This window comes from Myotis davidii, unplaced genomic scaffold (assembly GCF_000327345.1).
Source record: "Myotis davidii unplaced genomic scaffold, ASM32734v1 scaffold8, whole genome shotgun sequence".
Lineage (NCBI taxonomy): Eukaryota > Metazoa > Chordata > Mammalia > Chiroptera > Vespertilionidae > Myotis > Myotis davidii.
In genome coordinates, this window is record NW_006299520.1 from 2,763,526 (window position 1) to 2,785,494 (window position 21,969).

General features: G+C 39.5%; 1 protein-coding gene across 1 annotated transcript in view; it reads right to left on the reverse strand.

Annotated features, from left to right (window-relative positions):
- ARHGAP42 (Rho GTPase activating protein 42) overlaps positions 1–21,969 on the reverse strand; it is a 208,959-nt gene that overhangs the window by 157,729 nt on the left and 29,261 nt on the right. Inside the window, exon 2 of the mRNA XM_006775261.2 lies at positions 6,044–6,105. Within this exon, the coding sequence (XP_006775324.1) occupies positions 6,044–6,105 (62 nt within the window). The remainder of the gene's footprint in view (positions 1–6,043; positions 6,106–21,969) is intronic.

A 21,969-nucleotide genomic window follows, 5' to 3' on the forward strand; every position in this document is an offset into this window, starting at 1 on the left:
AATTAATCAATAGCACTTACTGATGGCATATGAGCAATGCAAAAATGGATGGTAAAGACTAAACAAAAATCTTTCATCAGGGGAAAGAGGAACATGCAGTTTTCTCAACACTTAAGATATTCTCCAATTTCATGAATCTTTGGTTCAAAGAAGGGGTAAGAAAGACTTAAAATAGGTTTACTCAATATTTTTGGCTCTCATGTGCCAAAATTTGATATGGGAACTGTCAATGGATTAAGTTTTTGCTGAAATATGTGCCTGTTTAAATATGATTAAAAATTTGAAAAGTAATCCAATTTCAATACCTAAAATGCCTGCATTCTTCCTTAATTTTTGTAAGACACTGAAATAATACTAAAGCACTTAATAGAGCACTCTCATACTATATTAATAATACATGTTTGCCATTATTGTTATCCAATTTTAAATGAAAACAGTTTTAGTTTGGAACATTATGGATATGTGAAGTCTCTGGAGCCTAAAACCTGGGTGTAAACTGTAGCATATCATCTATTCATTTATTGGCTATATTCTTTGAGTTTGCTCTTCTTTAAAATGGATGTATTAACCCTGGCTGGTGTGATTCAGTTGGTTATGTGCCATTCAGTGCACCAAAAGGTTGTCAGTTCAATTCTTGGTTAGGGCACATGCTGGATTGAGGACTTGTTCCCTAGTAGGAGGTGTGCAGGAGGCAGCCAATGGCAGATTCACTCTCACATCAATGTTTCTCTCTCTCTCTCTCTCTCTCTCTCTCTCTCTCCTCTCTCTTCCTTCCTCTCTCTAAAAATCAATAAAAATATTTTTTAAAAAACTTAAATAGGGGTTGTATTAATAATGTCACCTCAGAGAGGTGCTATGCAGATTAACTTGGTTTAAAATATAAAGCAATTCCAATAGCAGTGCCTGGTACCTTGAAAATGCTCAGGGTCAGCTGTTATCTACAACAGTGTATCCCCATAATTATTACTTGGCCTGAATTATATTTCTAACACATTTCAGGTGCTTATATCTTCCTAGGACTAGTGTCTAACATACTGGGTATCTCAGATGCATTTTTTTTAAAAAATCTCTTGAGACTAATAAGAGCTCAAAATCTTGTGTCAGTAACCCAAGTAACTTATGTTAGATCTAAAACTATTTTGAGTCTACTTCCTATTAACCCTAACCTAGTCCTGCTTATGCTTTAAAAAAAGTATAAAAAGAGGAAAATAGACATTATAATTCTCTTAGAAAGAAAGTGAATGTTAAGGTTATGAGTTTCCCTCCCAGCCTCTCATAATTTTTTTTTGTTTGTTTCAAAGTAATACCCAGACACCTAACCTAGCCCATTTCAGGAAAGTATTTTCATTACCCAAGAATTTTTTTAAAAAATAGAGTAATCTGGGCACCAATTAGAAAGAATTTAAGTCTTAGCAAACCTAAAGCAAATTTGTAAACTTACACAAAGGTCAAATGTGAATGCTAAATGTTGGAAGTGATCAAGGTTTAAAAACAGTTTCTTATAGTCATCAAAATGAAAACTATAAAAAATAAGTATATCTCTATAAATTCTTCAAATTAACATAAGCTAAAATATTCTGAAGTTATGGCTTCCTCAATTGGTGATAAAAATATAGCTTAAAAAAAACTATTTCGCCGAAACCGGTTTGGCTCAGGGGATAGAGCGTCGGCCTGCGGACTGAAAGGTCCCGGGTTCAATTCCGGTCAGGGGCATGTACCTGGGTTGCAGGCACATCCCCAGTAGGAGATGTGCAGGAGGCAGCTGATCGATGTCTCTCTCTCATCGATGTTTCTAACTCTCTATCTCTCTCCCTTCCTCTCTGTATAAAATCAATAAAATATATTTAATAAAAAAAAACAACTATTTCACTGCAGGCATGCACGCACGCACACACACATTTGTCAAAGTTAGGGACTAAAAGGACCCATATAAAGTAAAGGCCCCCGGGCAGGGGTAGAGGAGTAGCATAGAGTGGGTCAGATAATTTGGACCCTCTATCCTGAAGAACAGCTAGAACCACTGAATCCACCTCCTGTAAGTTTCTAGTTAATATCTTTCCACAACCCTACTGTAGCACAGTGAATAAATGGGACTTAAGCAAGCTGTCCAACTGTGTTCTCCTGCTTCTCCTACTGATCTAAATCTCCTTTGTTAAGTTTACCTCATCTGATCAAACTCTGGACTCAACCACCTCAGGGTTCAATTCTCCCACATTTTCTCTTCTGTTTGCACACTCACGGATTGGGTGATCTCATACATCCCATAGCTTTAAATACCCTCTACATGTTGTCGACTTCTAAATTTATATCTCTAGTCCCATCTGCTACCCCTGACCTCTCTGGACTCATATCCAGCTGCTCCCTAGGCAAGGAAGGTTACTTAGATACCCAGTAGGCATCTAAATAGATTCAAACTTTTAACTATTTCTTTCCCATCTCCTTCCTCATCTCAATAAATGGCAACATCTACCAGCTGCATTCTTTTTTCTTTTTCGTACTTACCACCATCAGACATAATTTGTTTAATGCCTATTTCTCCCCAGGAGAATGCAAGCTGCACGAAGAGTTATCTCTGTCGCAATATATAAGGGCTAAAGGGGACCAATTTAGGCTGTACGGAAAATGCAGGCCCCAGAGGTGATCTATGGGGTAAAGTCTGAATGACAAGATGAAGCCAACGGGAGGATGCGATCAGGTTGGTCAGGGCAGAGGACATGACAATTACAAAGGTCTAAGTCCCAAAGAAGCTTGTAGGGACACATTAGGAGAAACTAAAGCCCCTTAAGCTGGAGAACAGGGAACCAGAGGGAGACTACTGAGAAGGAAGAAATGAGGGAGAGAGTACGGTTCCAGGAATTCAGGGAAAGAAAATGTCAAGTTCAAAGGCCAGGAGGCAACTGAGTCAAATTCAGTATTTCAATACAAATAACAAGAAGCAACAGAGACCTCTTCCAGAAAGACTCAACTAAAACTTTATGCTTCTTTAGGTGGTTCTGTTGGTATGTTGGTATCTGAAACAAATTATTTTCCTATCTGATTCACTTTTTTGTTGTGTTAAAACTAAGCATTTTTAGTTGGCTTTAGCAGAATTCTTTTTTGAAGAAACTCAGTTAATAAAAAGCTAAACGATTCCATTTCTTTAAAAAGGTCAATATTTCTTTGGTCTCTTTTTATTGGCAAATTGCCTTTTTAGGTCACCCAGATGATATATTATCTAATTATGATAACTCATTGGTGACATGAGAATTTGTTTAAACTGTTAAGTGTCCTCTTTCATCTTCTTGAGCTTTTATTTTTGTTTTGTCACTGCTCTAACATACTTAGGTTTTGGTCAAATTCAATCATATATGTCATGATTTATCACTGAAAAACACAGGCTTTATAATGAATTATAGAACTCCTTCACACTTTCCCAGTATATTTTCTTAAAATATCCTACTTCTAAAATGAATCACTAATTTTTAAAACACAGATTCTACAAGATCTGCTACCAGCTAATTCTTCAGTTGTACTAGCATCATGTGACTAAAAGTGTTGATTAATTACTCCAATATTTAGAATTGTGTGTTATTGATTACTTTTATAGAATCTTTGTGGAAATGCAATTGGGCTTTTATCTATAGAGGTTTTTCCTCATTATTTTGCATTTTTTATTTCAGACCTTCTCTGAAACAACAGGAAAAGCAAGAAAAACCACAATATGACTTCACCCATTAATGAAGAATTTCTTCCTTGCCCCAACATGAGAAATATGGCTGAAGGCAAAAATGATGAATTCTGAAACACCAGAGTTGATCTAATCCCCATCTCCATGGCTTTTAAGACACTCTACCCCATTCCTCAGCTATTTCTTCTCCTTGGTCTTCGTCTTTTATCCTGTGATCATATTGGTCATCATATTGGATGTCTCAAGATTCTGCTGATAAAACATCTAAACCTCTGAGCTCAGCCTTCTTGATTCCTAAGGTCTGACTCCCCACTCAGCTACATCTTAACTTCATTACCTAAATCAGCAATGGTGCCAAGTTCAGTATGTTTCAACTCCCACTCCTAATAACAACTTCCGTGTCCTCTCTCAAAATCTTCTCCTCTGTCAATAGTGAAACTTCAACATTAATAACTAGTCATGCCTGTCCTCTCTGCTTTCTTTTTTTCCCCTCAAATATGTTTTATTGATTTTTAGAGAGAAAGGAAAGGAGAGGGAGAGAGCGGCAGAAACTGTTCTAAATTATTTCTACAAACTCCTCTCAGAGTAAATGACCACTCCTTCCTAACATTCTTTCCACCTGCCCAACCAACTGTCCAAAGGTCTCCGTTTTAACCAATCTTCTCTTCCTTTCCTCCCAGCTCAGAGGAAGAGCTTTCCCCCGGGTGCCCATAGGTCTCAGTGCTATAAGAACATTCCCTTGGCTCTTTTCTCCCCCGCAAGCCACCACACACTTTCCCACACTCTTCAACTAATACATTATCTAAAATGATAGCTCACACTAGTTGGTTTATCGCTCTTCTGCATTACTTGTGCAGGATCTGATCACAACCTCACTCACCCAGAACTGAAATTCCCCTGGCTTCCATGCCATTTCCAACTCTTTATTTACACATATCTCTAACCATTCTTTTCCTGTTTCCATCAGCATCTGCTCTTCTGGGCCATAGTGCACTCACTGCCCACATCTCCCCATGGAAATTCAACTTCTATTATGTAACCTCAGACAGCTGGAGTGAGGATTATGTATAAAGTACATAAAAGTGTCCTGGTTAGCCTCAAGACTCCAATCAAAGTCACCTCCACTTGTAGTCCAGATCACGTTGTATGGCTCTCTCTCTGATACTGAGACCAGACCCTGGCAGGGTAGGCTTATGTTTTCTAAGGAAATATGGTTACCCCTTCTCCCCGATATTTCTTCCACACCTCATCTCTTTGTCAACATGGCCACCAAATGAATCTCTCCCAAATCCCATACTGATCCTCTCATTTGCTATTCAAAAATTTCTAGCCATTGCTCTCCCTTATCCATTTAGCAAATGACACCAAACTGTGCTGCATTTCTAGCACATTTAGTCCACATTTGAGTTTAGATGTTTACCTATAATTCCCCAACACAATGCTGAAGTATAGTGATATCAGAGGTGATGCCTTAAAGAAGTGTGTAGCCCTCACTGTAACTGACAATCAACATCTTCAGCACCACTAACATTTATTATGTGCCAGGTATTACTTTACAACAATCCTTGGGGTATATCATACTATTTTTTGCATACACATAGAGAAAGACTGGGTCATAGACAGGGGACCTTCACAGAAATTTGAACACAATGAGTATAAAATTATATTTGTAAATGCATAAGTATATTACTAATAGCCAAGCATTGATACTGCCACATTAATTAACCCATCAACATGGAATGCATTCCCTTTTTTTCCAAGCCCAGCAAAATCACCCCAGCCTTCAACACCCAATTCATGAATTGCCTTTAATACTTGTAACGTGTCTTTATTATAACATTAAGGTTATTTAGATGTTTGCTTAATTAGAATGGATTTCATAATGGCAGTTTGTTCAATATATTTTTTAAAATATATTTTTATTGATTTTTTTACAGAAAGGAAGGGAAGAGGGATAGAGAGTTCGAAACATCGATGAGAGAGAAACATCGATCAGCTGCCTCCTGCACACCTCCTACTGGGGTTGTGCCCCCAACCAAGGTACATGCACTTGACCGGAATCAAACCTGGGACCTTTCAGTCCACAGGCCGACGCTCTATCCACTGAGCCAAACCGGTTAGGGCAAATGTTTTTAATTATAAGAAAAATTAACTGGAAAACAAAATGGATGTAATTTGATTATGTTGAAAATAAAATAACAAGAAATGGCTTATCTTATTAGCAATATTTGATCATCATACAACTTTTTTCTGTAACATTTAGTACATGCATCACATTATAAGGTCTGCTATGGCTAAGCCTAATTTAAAAGATCTATTCTTTTTTTAAAAAATCCAAACAAAGCGTTATTCTTAAGAAATGAGTATCAGACTTACCAGTCTTCTCCTTTCTTCTTCTACTGTGATGAGTAGTCTTGCAAATTCTTTTAGTGACTGAGCTATTTAAAAGACAAATTTTAAAAAGAAGTATTAACCTCTTTTCATTGCTAATATCTAATTGCATAGGAACAAACATTACAATGAAACTAGCTATAAATTTGTACTTGTTCTATAGTTTTATGTTTTTATAACCATAACACAGTATATACAATAGAATCTCAATGAATAATGGCTATAGATAAGATGTTTGTATGCCACAAATCAAAGTTAAGCACATAGCAAGTACAATATTTTTTTCTTTAAAGACACTAGGGGAATATAGTTTATATATTTAATATATAAAACTCTCACATTAATAAATAGAAATATAGTACTTGAATCACCTCTAAACAGATTATTACAAATAATGAAAAGCATATTAAACCTATAAGAAACAATAAATCCAGTACTATTTAGATGTACTTAGTAGCAGCCAGTAATACAAGGGCTCCCACTGCCATCTTTATAGAAGTTCAATAAATGTTGAATTCTTCCTATATCTATAATATTTTAAACCTTTGCTAGTCAGTGTTGTGGAATGACCACCAGCATCAGCACTTGGGAACTTATTAAAAATACAGACTCTCAGGTACAACCTCAGAATCTGCATTTTAACAAAATCCCCAGGTGACCTGTTTGCATATATGTTGGCATGCACTGCTTTAGAAAATTATCAGACCTATATTGCCCTAGCCTGAGGAAAGAATCAAGTATTCAGAAACTTTAAAAGAAGAAACCAAAAGTAAATAAATAGGGACTTACAGTGGTCTATTCTTTTAAAATGCATAGTTCCAAATGGCAAGTGTGAAAAGTAATTTATCCACATCAATTTTTATACCTTATACTTAATATGAAGTATTAACTAAAATAAAATGGTTTTGTTACAATACTAAGGACACAAATAAGATAAATGCAAATTTTATTTTCATTTAACCTGTGAACCTTCCATTCTATGCCCCTACTCTTTAGGCTCTCCCCATCCCCTTCCTTCACCCATACTAATATTGAAAACATTGTGCGAGACCAGAAGTCTGGCCCCAAGCTCACAATAAAGGCAAGTAAGTCAGGAAAACAAAGCAAGAGTCACATTAACAGAACTTATTAAGGAAGAGAAAGAATGCTTTCCACTCAAGAATTTAAAAGGGCAGTACCTCCCAGCAGGCTCCCAGATGTCTGCAGGGAGTGCACGCCGCCAGAGTGAGCTCCCTCACCAGGCCCCCTCACCAGTCCACTGGGACCCAGTGTCTTAGGATCTGGCTCCAAGCCCCCACAGTGAGTGCAATCCAGGGGGAACACTGCGCCCCACCCCCACCCTGGAACCCAGAACCATACTGCTAGCCTGACCAGGAGACACCCAGTGCCCACTCCTCCGCGAATCCCAGGACCTGCTATCAGAGTAACCTGGAGCAACCCTGAGCACAACCTACTCTGGGCCATAGGAGAGTGGGGACTGTGCGACCCAGAGCAACTGGTGCCTGCTCCACCCCGGCTCCCTGGACATCCCTGCTGGGGTGACCCAGAGCAACCCACACCCGCTTCACCCCAGCCCAGAGGGATGACGCAGAGCAATGCAGCACACACCTCACTCAGGGCCACAGGGGATCTCGGACTGTGCAATCCAGGGCAACCCAAACCTGCTCTACCCCGGCCCCCAGGACAGTCCTGCCGGGACCATCCAGAGCAACCCAACGTGCACCTCATTCAGGGTGACAGGAGAGTGCGGACTGAGCAACACAGGGTAACCCGCCCCCAATCCACATTGAGGAGGGGCAAACTGGAGCAAGACAGCAAGTGTCTCACTCGAGGCTACAAGAAAGTGAGGACTGAGTGACCCAGAGCAACCAGCACCCACTCGACCACGAGCCCAGGGTCTTGCTGCTGGAGCAACCTGGAGTAACCCAGCATGTGTCCCACTCAGGCCACAGGGGAGCTCTGACTGTGCAACCCAGAGCAACCCGCACCCATTTCTCCCCAACCCCTTGGACAGTTCTGCAGGGGCTACCTGGAGAAACCCAGCACACACCTCACTCTGGGCCATAGGAGAGCACTGCCAGGCAGCCTGGAGCAAGCTAGTGTGCCCAGCCAGGGGCCACAAGACCACATTGCAAATGCACTGCCAGAGGGACCTAGGGTGCCACCCAGCCACGGGTTCTGGGGCCACACAGAGAATCGCATGCCAGAGGGTTCTGGGTCCTCACAGGGAGTTGTACACCAGAGGAATTGTGCACATGATCCCACCACCCTGAGCATCTGAAGCAGACAACTGAGGGACCAGATCCATGGGAGAAGGGGATACAACTAAGAGCAGAGACAATAAAGGCATGAGACACAAGGCAGACCCAGCCTCTGGGCTAATGATTTCTGGACCATTGCCCTGATAGGGTCTTCAACCTCTCAAACCCCAAGCAGGGTGCCCAGGGCCAGAAACACACAGAAAAAATGGGGAGACAAAGAAACAACCCCTACAAAGAAAGAAAAGGCGGCCTCACCAGCAAAGTAACTAAATGAAACAGAGGCATGCAATATGTCAGAAAAAGAATTTAGAGTAAGGGTCATGCAGTTCATAAACCGAATGGAGGAGAAAATCAACAACATATGTAAGACTCAAAACTTATATAGCTATCATAAAAAAGACAATGGAAGGTTTCAAAAGTAGACTAGAAGAAGTGAAGGACCAAATTAGTGAGTTAGAAGGTAGGACAGAAAAACACACCCAATCTGAACAGCAATTGGATAAAAAAATTAGAAAGCAGGAGGAGAGCCTAAGGGAACTTTGGGACAACATAAAATGAAATAACATACATATAATAGGGGTGCCAGAAGGACAAGAAGAGGAATAAAGATTAGAAAACCTATTTTAGGAAATAATAACAGAAACTTCCCTGATTTGGGGGAAGAAAAAAGTCACACAAGCACAGAGAGTCCCAAACACGATGAACCCCAAAAGACCCCCACCAAGAAACCCCGTAATTACAATGGCAAACATTAACGACCGAGAATCTTAAAGGCTGCGAGAGAGACAGAGTTACCTACAAAGGATTCCCCATTAGAGTATCAAATGATTTCTCAACAGAAACATATCAAGCCAGAGGGAATGGAATGAAATATACAAAGTGATGCAAAGCAAGGGACTGAATCCAAGAATACTCTATCCAGCAAGGCTATCATTCAAAATGGAAGGGGAAATCAGAAGCTGAGCAGACAAAAAAAGGCTAAGGGAGTTTATCACTACCAAACCAGCAATGCAAGAAATGCTGAAGGGACTGTTGTAAAAAGAAGAAATAAAAAGGGAAGAAGAAACACAGGTACAAAAATAAAAAAGGCTACAAACAAGTACTTACAAATAGTAACTGTAAACATAAATGGACTAAATGCTCCAATCAAAAGACATTAAGTGGGCCCTGACCGGTTTGGTTCAGTGGATAGAGCATTGGCCTGCGGACTGGAGGGGCCCAGGGAAGAGACTCACACAGAATGAAAGTGAAGGGATGGAAAAATATTTTTTAGGCAAATGGAAATGAAAAAAAAAGCTGGGGTAGCAATACTTATATCTGACAAAATAGTCTTCAAAGTGAAGGCCATAACAAGAGATAAGGAGGGCCAGTTCTTAATACTAAAGTGATCAATACAACAAGAGGATATAACTCTGGTAAACATATATTCAGCCAATGTAAGAGTACCCAAATACATTTTTTAAAAAATAATAATAATTTAAGGTCCAATCTAGGATTTTTTTTTCTTCCTCTTTTCAGAACTGCTAGGTTTACAGTAAACTAAGCTGGTTTGAAATGCTATCCCTACCCATTACTTCACACCAGGTTTTATTTAAAGTTACCAAAACAGAAATCAAAGGATTACCTGGGAATCAGATCAATCTTTTAAACACATTAATGGCCTTAGAGTAGGATTACTTTTTTAAAAGTTTAAATTTCTGCAAAAATAACTCTACCAATGTTACAGTGTAACCCAGTTTTGACAATAGTAAGTTGAACAGAAAATATTTTTCAAATATATGGATTTTAACTGGAGGGCATAATAACATATTCTATTTTTGTTCTACTGGTATCTATGGGTAAAGAAAGCATTCCATCATCATTCTGGCAGCTATCTACTGCTGCTGAAGATCTCTTTTGGTGAGGCAGAAAGAAATCGCAACCAAACTTTGGGTTAATGTTGACAGGAGACATTAACATGCCTAGGGAGAAAGAATCTAAGAGATAAGTCAGTTTGGGCTACAGGAAATGGAGGCAGCTGGTACTCCTGAGGGTGATAAAACAAGAGGAGATGGAGAGAGATGAAAGTAAAGAGTTGAAAGTAAAGAAACACTTTAACCCCATATTTCTCTTGATTCCTCCTAAACTATTTAGTTATTATTTAAAAAAAAAAAAGGAAAAGAAAACCTTACCAGCACATGCTTCCCTAATTGGCATCTATTGGATGACACGCTCTAACAAAACATGGGCTAAGAGAAAAGGTTATGGAATCTAGAGATAGTAGCCCAATACAGAAAAGAAGCAAATGGAATTCTCAAGGTGACACAGCTGTATAGTCCAGGACAACAGTTGTACAAAAGGCCAAGAGAGGATCTTTGGAGCACATACAAGAGACAACCAAAGAGTGCATAAATAAGTAGAAGAGCAAATTGATATATCTCTCTCTCACATTCTCTCTCTCTATCTCTCTCTCTTTTTCTCTCTCTCTCCCCCTCATTCTCTGGGGAAAAAAAATCAATACAAAAAAAATAAAGAAGTAGCAAGAAGCAAGATAGTTATGATCTTTACAGCAATGGGAGAAATGGCTAAAAGTTCAAAATGGTTTTTCTGGGGAATTAAGTGGTGGAGAGTGGTAAGATACAGGATACCTTTTTAAATAAAAAATAAAAATAAAACAAGCTATTAATGCTTTATTTTCCCACTGGTCTAAATTCTAGGAGGGCATAGATCACATATTATTAATTTTCCCAAAGAGCTAAGTAAATATCCATCACACAGAAGCCTGTCAAGTGGTATTTTTGGAATAAATAAAAATATAACCTGATCCTAGAGTGGCCCAGAAAATGACCACTGGCCCATAGAGTGGTTCCCTAAAAGTGCCTGGCAGTCTGTTACTCTGAGGACTGCGTGAGAGACCCATTGTGAATAAAACCCATTGCGAGAGACCAGAAGTCCACAGGCTTCCCCAGGTAACCATTACTCTGAGTAAACTGTGGAGTTGCCTTAAATCCGATTTTGATTACAACTAAGGAAGCTCAGGTTCTCATTGCACTGTTGAAATTCTTTGTCTAAAAATGAATATTTCTGCTTTACTTGGTTCTGGTCTGTTTCCAATATTAATACGATTTATAGAGTCAGTATCTAACAGTTGATTATAGTAAGAATGTTGAAGGAGAACAATTTTGACAGGGAAAAGCAATCAGGTCTGCTTCCTGGCAACATAAACCGTTCTCCTTCCAGCAATTTTTTGAGTCTGCCCCAAATTTAACAAGTTTTGTTCACTCTTTCTTTTGTTGATTTTTCAGGGAAATTACTTGGGGGGAAAAAATTGTTCTCTTTAAATATTAAGAGTATATTTAAAGTCTCAGTTCCATAAAAGTATATGTTTCTGGGTCTAAATGAAGATACTTGTGTTTGTCATTTGTTCTAAAAAAAAAAAAAAAGAACAGTAAATATTTCATGAATTAGTGACAGTGGCCTACCAATTTTTAAAACCCATATTAAAGTTTTCCCCTAATCTTTTTACTTATAATGATGTCAAAGTACTGCATTAATAGTTTACTAAGCACACAGTAACAGAAAGAAAATCGTAATTAACAATCCTGTGAAGCAGATATAAAATGATTCAATGTATTAGCTTGTAAATTGGGTTAGGATTAAGGGCTGAAGAACAGCCATTCCCTTCCCTGTCTGCTCCACCCTCAAAGTAGCAGGGACCTCTAACATAATGAGTAACTGGTATTAGAATCTCTGGTACCAGGAACCCACAAATGCCCTCAAGACTATGAAAACCAGAAGGTGTCTTTTCTCCACCAGACCTTGGGCAGAAATTACATACAAAATGACCCTCCCAGTACCCATCATAGTGCCTTATACAAAACAGCTATTGATGTTGTGACTGCGCCATTTCTTCTAAAACTTTACTTAAGCAAAATCATAAAATATTTATTACATGCAAATACCTAATACCAAAATACTTCCTTTTATAAGCAACTGTTTGTGATACTCCATACTTTATTTATCAATATTAATATTTACATAAATAACCACTTCATTATCTGATTTTGGAGGTCCAAACTAACTTCAAACATTAACAGCTGATCCTGCAATTACAGGTGGTATGACAGGAGCTTGATTTCATGAGAACAATATTCCAAAAACAATACTTAAAACACAATGGGCTTTCAATATTTGATCGTTACATGGATTAATGAATTTAACAATACATTTCCACAGCCTGTTTGCTCTATAAAGAGAAACAAACAACCCTTATTCTAGGCTTCATAAAATATTCTGAAAAGAATAGCCAGATAGTTTGGAAAATTATGTTTGCTATCCACATTCTTGCCACCTGCATGAAACTTTCCTGGCTGTATTCACCAGTAATAATCTTTCCCCTTCCTGACCATCTGGACCATGAGATTACTGGAGAGCAACCAAAATATAATTTCACATAAAAATGCTAACTTCCCAACAAATTACTGAGGTCAAGAATACTGCTATAGGCTTTCCTTTTTATCTCCACAATGTGATATTGGAAAAACACTTTTGGAACAAAAGAAATCAATTACTCAGGTGTATTTATGACAGGTCCTGAGAGTATAAACATTCACAAAGCCAAGAGTCAGATTATATTTACAGGATGAGAAGTATGATAATGGCTCCTCTATTTACCAATATTATAAAATCCAAAACATTCCTGAACTTATACATGCATAGCCCATGGATACAGAAAATAGTGTGATGAAGGCCAGGGAAGGGGCAGAGTGAGGTGGGCAAAGGGAGGGGGAGTGGAGGACATCTGTAATAGTGTCAACAATAGAAAATAATAAAAAAAGGATCATAAAAATAAATAAATAAATAAATACTTATTTCCTAACAATCTTTTCAACCAGCTTAAATTCACCATACTATTTTTTAAATTATATTTTACTGATTTCAGAGAGGAAGGGAGAGGGAGAGAGAGAAATAGAAACATCAATGATGAGAGAGAATCATTGATCAGCTGTCTGTTGCACACCCCACACTGGGGATAGAGCCCGCAACCCAGGTATGTGCCTTGATCTGGAATCAAACTGTGACTTCCTGATTCAAAGGTCAACGCTCAATCACTGCGCCACACCTTCACTGCGCCACACCGGCCGGGCCACACTACTATTTTTGAATGTGGAAAACCTGTTTAGAATCTGGGAGTAGGAACGAGAGACAAAAAAAACAACAACTCCCTATTCATTGTTAACAAAACTCCACTACTTTAAACACTAACTATTAAACTATTAAATGTTTCAACAATTGATCAACTTGGTCTTTACAGATTCTGCAACTAGAAGAATTGACAAACCATGTCCCTCTTGCATCCAACCAACATTTATATCATAATCAGACAATGAGGCATTAAATATTTCTCCCAGGAGTCTTTCCTCAAACCTAAATAGCATAAATACATACTCAAAGAACAGGTCACGAATTCATAAATATAGAATGTTATGTCAACAACCCAAGTTTTCACTTTATTAGAGTGCACAAATATCACTCTTGTCATCTACTTATGCTAAAAAATAGGGAGAACTGGTTAGCAGTAGGCCTTAGACTTGGTTAAATATCAGTGAAAACCTATAAAAGTCAGTTTAAACAATGCAGTCATATTTTATAAACCCAGATGATGGCCCAACAGTCACTTCCCTTTTCTATTGGGTGTGAGATGTAGGCTCTGCCCAGGTCTTTTGTAATACCCTTCCTGCACTGACTTTTCATGAAGAGTAGGAGCAGTATACAGGAGGTTGGCAAAACTAGATTTACAGTTGTGAGTATGCCAAACAGAGTTTATTCTTAGATTATTATTTATTAGTTATTATGTCATTTATTTGTAGTATTTGTTTTCTTATTATTATAACTATTATTTCATATCCTTACTTATGATTTATCTTTTAGGTAATGATGGCTGGTAATTTAACCTACTTTGTCCACCCCTGTAATAAAACATTAACACTGAAATAAGAATATGAACCAGAGAAGGTGGATTTGTCATATCCTTTTAGATCTAGCCATATAGAGAAAAATTAAAGTAGAATCTACATCCATAGCCAAGTGGCATCAGCATTGCACTACAAGCAATGATCTAGCAGGTGGCACATCAGCAGCTCATGCCGGGAACGGCCCTGGAATTTTAATTCTTTGTGCATTTAAAAGATCAAAGGTTGCATACTGGCTACATGTTGGTTGAACTATCCAAGGGAAAGTTTTGGTTCAGGAACAGTTTATAACCCATAAGCAAAGCAAGAAGCACAATCAACTTGTGGTATGCCAGAATAATAAATACTGTATCTGAAAAACAGACAAAGTGATTTAAAAACTGACACCAAATCTCACCAGATATTGTGTCACTGGTAACAACACCCCCACTACTGGGTCAGTCCACTGTGTCTGCAATACTGCCATCATTTGCAACCACAAACTCTAGTTATTATTTTCTGAGAACCACAACATCAAATAAGATTTTCCACTTCATTTGTGGCTTCAAGCTCTGTAGATGCCTACTTGCAAAGCCAATAAATTGCTTCCTAAACCAACAAAAAAACTAAGTCACAAGGCACTGTCTAAGGCTGGCAGATCACTGTAATACACCCTAGTAAAAAGAGATGTCATCTTTCCAATACTTCACAGCCACTTGGAATCTAGGATTGCAAGAAAAATAGATAGAAATTTAATTATCTTTGAGGTATCTAAACTAAATTCTCCACAATGTCCTCCTGGTGGTTAGATTTTTTTTAATCGCCAAATACAAATCAAAAAGAGATTAATTTTAGTATAACTATCTAACTACTATGCTGTACACCTGAAACAAATACAAAATAATATTATATGCAGACAGTAATTGAAAAATAAAATTTTAAAAATTAAAAAAATATTAATCTTGAAAACAAGTTCTTAAATACTTGCATTTAAATTCTTCTTCTATAGCCTACCACTGCATCCATGTGTTGAACTACATTGCATTCAGATGAATTAGGTTTCAGCAATAATGAGATGTTCCAAAATGGAAGAGCATATTATATTATTTTAGCAATGAAAAGTTATTTAGCTTCCAATCAAGATGATGGCTTAAGTAAATGCAGTACTTGTATCCTCCTACAACGACATCAAAATTACAACTAAGCTACAAAACAGCCATCATCATAACCACCTGAAATCTAGCTGAATGGAAGTCCTACAACTAAGGATATAAAGAAAAAGCCACATGTAGACTGGTAGGAGGGGTGGAGACATAGAAGAGGCTGGTCCTACACCCACGTGTGGTGGATAAAAATTGGGATGGATATCTCGGCTGTTGAGGTCTCCCTTATGGAGTGAGAGTCCCATCCCTAACCCAGGCTCCCTAACCCAGGATTCCAGTGCCATCATTTCCGGGTGTAAAAAAACAGTGGGGATTGTGGCTGAGTGAGACAGACTTCTGCTAGAGTCCCAGGCATTCCTCTTAAAGGGCCCACACATGTACGTATTCAGACTCACTTCCTCTGAGCTCCAGAGCTGGAGTAGCAGCTTAAAAGGCACCAGGGACATACTGAGAGGAACTATACTGTCTGACAGAGCTAGTAGGCTAGGCCAGATTTCAGTCTCCATCAACCTGTCTCACACTGTTCGCCCAGCCTAGGTGATTCCCTGAGACCCCGCCACATCCAACTTGCAGGCTCACCCAAGCTGTATCCAGTGGCTTTTCCACAATAATGGCTTGTCTTGGCTCATACTTCTCATTTTCCTAAAATCTCTCAAACCAGCAGCATCTGGCCTCAGTGTGCCCCATACTTCTCACTAGGTGGCCCCAGGGCCAGCAATAATGGCAGCCAGCTTTGGTTGACAGGTTGGCCTCTCCTGAGTACCTCCCAGCACAGCACAAGTAGCAGCCATCTGCAGATCACTTTGTAGCTCATGACAGGTGGCCCCAGGCAGAACACAGGCAATAGCTGACCTTGGCCTGCACCTCCCAGGAGGCACCAGAGCCAGTGCATCTGGTAGACAGTTTCAGGCAATGCTGAAGGACCACCCTACCACCTCCAAGGGGGAAATGTTCAAGGGTTGGACTCAGCAGCACCGAACCCCCAATGAAGAAAGTTATGATCCGTGGGTTCGATCCCAGCACAGCTGATTTTCCACAGTGATCACAGTTAGTCCTTGCAACTGATGGGCCTGGGGATAAATCCCTCCCATGACATGCCAACAGCAATCCAGGCTCAACTACAAAACAAGAATGTACACAGCCCTCTTGGTGGGAATGCACCTGGAGTGCCCTGCTTGGGTGAACAGGGAGGCTGTGCCACTGGAGCCTACAGGACACCTACTACATGAGGCCACTCTGCCAAGCCCAGGAGACATAGCAGTTTACCTAATACATAGAAACAAAAACAGGGAGGCTGCCAAAATGAGGAGACAAAGCAACATGTCCCAAATGAAATAACTGAACAAAACTCCAGGAAAAGAACTAAACATAAGGAGGCAAGCAATCTACTACATACAGAGTTCTAAACACTGGTTATAAGGATGCTCAAGGAATTTAAAGGAAGAGTACTTGAACTTAGAGTAGATTAATGGAGAGAGAGATCTTCAAGCATAAAAAAGGACATGGAAACCAGTCAGAAATGGAGGATACACAAAACTTACAGGGAATCAACAGAAGAATAGATGAAGCCGAGAAACGAAACACCAATTTGGAATATAAGGAAGCAAAAAACACCCAATCAGAACAGCAAAAAGAAAAAAGAATTTTAAAATGAGGATAGTGTAAGGAGCCTCTGGGACAACTTAATACTCGCATCATTTAAGTTTCAGAAGGAGAAGAGAGAAAGCAAAGAATTGAAAACCTATTTGAAAAACTAATGACAGAAAACTTCCCTAACCTGGTGAAGGAAATGGACATACAACTCCAGGAAGCACAGAGAGTCCCAAACAAAATGAATCCAGAGATGAGCCCATACCAAGACACATCAAATTAAAATGCCAAAGGTTAAAGGCAGAGGAATAATCTTAAAAGCAGCAAAATAAAAGCAGGTATTTAACTTTGATTGTGTGATATAGAAGTCTTATTTCTTCCAGCAAACCATTATTGCGGGGGTGGGGTGGGGAGGAGCACAGTGCCAGCCTACTACCCTGCTACATTACAAGAAAGAACAGGCACATCATCTTTAAAAGCAACCAGTGCCAGAGCTGTTTATGCTCCAAGGGCAATCAGGTGCCAAGTATCCTGCCTTGAAGGAAATAATCTGCTGCTGACAAACAACTACTTACACCAAGTATCCCCTCCCCCCCCCAATCCCGTTCTCACTACCATCAGGAACAGACTTCCCAGCACTCCTTCACATTCCACAAAGACTAAAGCACCCGTTCATACTCCTCCTCTTCACCCAATCCTCCTGCCACCACCCTCCTGAAACTTCAACATCCGCTTCCGTGTCCAATTTCCAGCTTCTCTTTTCCACAACCTCTTAACCTCCCATGACCTTCTCCTCTGTAATTTCATACACCCACAAGGACACCAAGAGTTCAAGCTATCTAACCCTTGGCTTTTGCTTTTTGGCAATCCTTTCATTCAACTCTGGTTTACTCCTAATCTTATTTCCCACAGTGGTTATCTAAAAAGAATTTTCTCCTTTCTCAAGAACCCAGCCCCACACTTCCCCTCCTCATACCAGATGGCCTAGCCTTCTGCTTCTCAGAGAGAAGTTCAAGACCCTCTGATCAACACTGTCTTTATTCATTCTCTTCAAACTTGCCTGTCTCGGGAAAGGGGCCCTCTTCCTCTCAAAGCTAACAAGGTGCCGCCAAACTTCTACTCTCACCCTCTCCCATCTTTAGCTAAATTTTTTCTGTTTCTCTCCTCTCATCTCTATCGTCACTCTTCTCTCCTCACAAGCTATTTCTCCTTCCCGTCGGGCTATGAACTTACTCCAGTGCACTCCTTTGCCATAAAGGAAGGGCAGGAAGACATGGGTGGGGTAAGAAGGTTTACTGGATACATGTAGCTGTGCACAGCTCCTTAATCTTCACAATCCCCCACAAGGAGGTCACAAGTCCAACACCCCAATCTCCTCTCACCATTCTCCTATTTTTTTTTTAAATATATTTTATTGATTTTTTACAGAGAGGAAAGGAGAGAGATAGAGAGTTAGAAACATCGATGAGAGAGAAACATCGACAAGCTGCCTCCTGCACCCTCCCCACTGGGGATGTGCCCGCAACCAAGGTACATGCCCGTGACCGGAATCGAACCTGTGACCTTTCAGTCCACAAGCCGACGCTCTATCCACTGAGCCAAACCGGTTTCGGCTATTCTCCTATTTTTTTAAATAATGAAACTGAAATACAGAGGATAAACAGGATGTGAGGTCATAGAACTAATGACTTGCAGAGCTAAACTTTGAACCCAAAGTAACTCACCTGAAATGTATACACTTTCCCACTACTCCAGGCATAGCCCCATAGCCCCAATTCACTATTCTAAATTTAACAAATACAGTTACCTCCTGCGAATTTCTACAAGGGACTTTATTTGCATCTCGAAACTTAACATGTGTCAAATCCTAACTCATAATTCTGTTTCGGTACTCAGGCCACATATAAACGGATAAATGGGCTTCTAACACCATGTTCCTAGTAACTCGAGTGATGGATTATCCTTCCTTTCATGCCCCTACTCACCAAATTCTGCAGACCTCTCTCCTCTATCCTTCTAGATTTACGTAAGAATATCACTTCATCTCGGCTATACTATTACAATAGCCTAGTTATTGGTTGCCCAGCTTCTATGACTTTAACTCACCGTATGTACTAAAGGTCAAAATTAAGAAAAGGAGTGGGGGGGCACCTTTGATTATGTCATTATCCAACTCAAAAACCTTGAATCATTAAATAAAACCCAAACTCCATATTGTAAGTGATTCGGGATCTCCATTGTAGGTCCATAGTTACCTTTCTAAGTATCTTAGCCTGAGATGCTACTATTTCTAATCTCTAGCTTAGCACTTTGAAACTACTAGAAGTTCTTATGGCTTCCCATTTCCATGCCTTTTCTTCACCTACATTTCCTAAGCTGTTTCTTATCTAACCATTAGGACTCAGCACGAATAACCCCCTCTATAAGAGCATCTTCTGATGTTCCCAGCAGGAAGTTCCTTCTCCAGCATTGGTGTTCTCACGGCATTTTTGGTCTCACCATGCTACAGCACTCAGCACATTCTCCGTCGTATTACAGTGATTGTACCATAAAGCTCCTTTGTTACTCCCTTGTACTTTATAAGCCTAATAAGGATATAAGAAGACTTTACTCATATTTGCATGTTCTAAATTACCCATAAAGTTCTTTATACTCAGAAGATATTCATTATTGGTAGAAAATTCTAGAGACTCCAAAGTCTATATCAGCATGAACTAAGTCACACCTTATACTAGTATATGACTTTAACTTGAAAAACTGATTTTTTTCCATCCCTGGGTGATTTGTGCAGCACCTACTCGGGCCCATTAGTACCATCTCTCATAATCAGGGAACATATCAACTTGTTCTGCATAAACCAAAACCTTTTTCCAGGCTGTGAAAAAATAATGTGGCCATAAATGGCCTCCCCAATTGTGTCTACCTTGGTGTAAGCCACAAGTATATTGTTTAGAGTAGTGGTTTCTCACAAGCTGCATCAGACACCAATAATATCCATGAAATTACAAGCTACTAAGGTCTCAACCCAGGGGATTCCACCTTAGTTCAGGTCTGAGGGTGGGGCCCAGGAATCATATTTTTCAGGTTCCTATACTTGATTCTGATGGTAGGCAGTTTGGGAGGGAAAAGGGAAGGGATGCATGCTTTGTGTAATGAATTAAGAATTCAAACCACATTTAAATAGAAAACAGTATGTATTTTTAAAATATATTTGTATTTATTTCAGAGAGGAAGAGGAAGAGAGAGAGAGAGAGAAACATCAATGATGAGAGACAATCATTGATCAGTTGCCTCCTGCACACCCCACACTGGGGATTGAGCCTGCAACCTGGGCATGTGCCCTGACCGGGAAACACACTGTGACCTTCTGGTTCATAGGTCAATGCCAAACCACTGAGCCACACCAGCCAGGCAGAAAACAGTATGTATTTTAATAAAATTTGTAAGGATCATCTCTACCTCCTTGCTTGAAAGTCATCTGTACTTTCAACAGCAGAAGTAGTACGCTTGACCCTTGTGGTAATGAAGGAAATAATATATTATCTGAGTCCCAAGAATCAAGAATAACCCTTAAGTTCTCTCTACAGCCCTCAACAACTATCCTGAATTTTATCTCTGACAGAGAAATTACTTGGAATTAGCCTTTTTTCTCCCAGGCACATATTCCTAGATAGCTATCCAAGGCACGCTCCTCTTTTTCTTTTTTTAGGCCTATTATTCAACTCTTGTTTCTTTCCAACTTCTCCCTCTATATTCTGGCCTCCCATCCCATAGTCTCCCTTCATTGCCCATATGCTGGTCCTTGCCTTTGGCCGATAAACTTTCCATTAACCCCTGGGTGTCCATGTCCTGTGTCCTAGCTCACTTATTTCAGACACAGTTTCCAGGACTATTGCCTTTCTGGTCCAAACATTTTATGTCAAAAGTGAAACTGTACTTTTATTATTTCATTCACATTTAAAAATGTTCTCTCTTGGTTCATAAAAGATGTGGTGATGAAGGCAATCTCTAACTCACTCTGAACTGGCAAACATTTCTGCGCTGTAATTCGTCACACATACTGATGCCAGAATAAACCTCCTAAAGAGCAACTTCAATCAAAAGCCTTGAGCGTCTCTGGAGAGCATGCGCATAAAACTTCACACTACATGGCAAAGCCCTCTATGCTTATGCTCTGGGTCTCAATCTTTGTACTCCAGCTAAAGGATATTACACGTTAGCTTTCTTCGATATTGCACAAATCAAGACAATGAATGTTCAAGTCAGATTAAATATGCCCACGCAAGGGAAGAAGTGCATGGTCTGGAGCAGAGGGAAGCAGTGGTTAAATACAGAACGGGAGAAATGCGTCAACATCCTAAAGACTTCAGGAAAAAATCTAGGGCTGTGACAGCCAGCAGGCCTCAGAAGCACTGACTATTTTCATGCCTTTTGTACCAAATGGTTTCAACACAGAAAAAGGATCAATGTTTACATGGTCATGTAAGTTTGATTAATTACACAGGGAATAAAGGATAAATCAAGGTTCCAATTATAAGCACTTTGCAGTAATACCACTATCTTAAAATGATATATCTGTAAATGAAAGAAATACTGAAGAAAAATTTTTTAAATGTCCCTTCTTTTTGTATCTCTATAAGCATTTATCACAACCTAACTTAACATATAATAAACTTTAATTTATTTAACTCCTCGAACAAATGCAAACCCATTAGGGTGGGGATTTTTTTTTTTTCTTTTTTGCACACTTGATGTGTCATACCCAAAATGGTTTCTGACAAATCACAGGTACTTGATACAGCTTTATTGCATGAACGAACGAGGAAGCTCCAAGTTCAGAGCCAAGGAGCTAGGTAAACGGGGTTCTCCTACTGGTGTGACTTTAGAAAATCGATTCGCCTGTGTCTAAAGCAAAATGACAGTGAGCTCCCATGTTCTCCAAGGTCTCTTCTCTTCAGATACTAAGC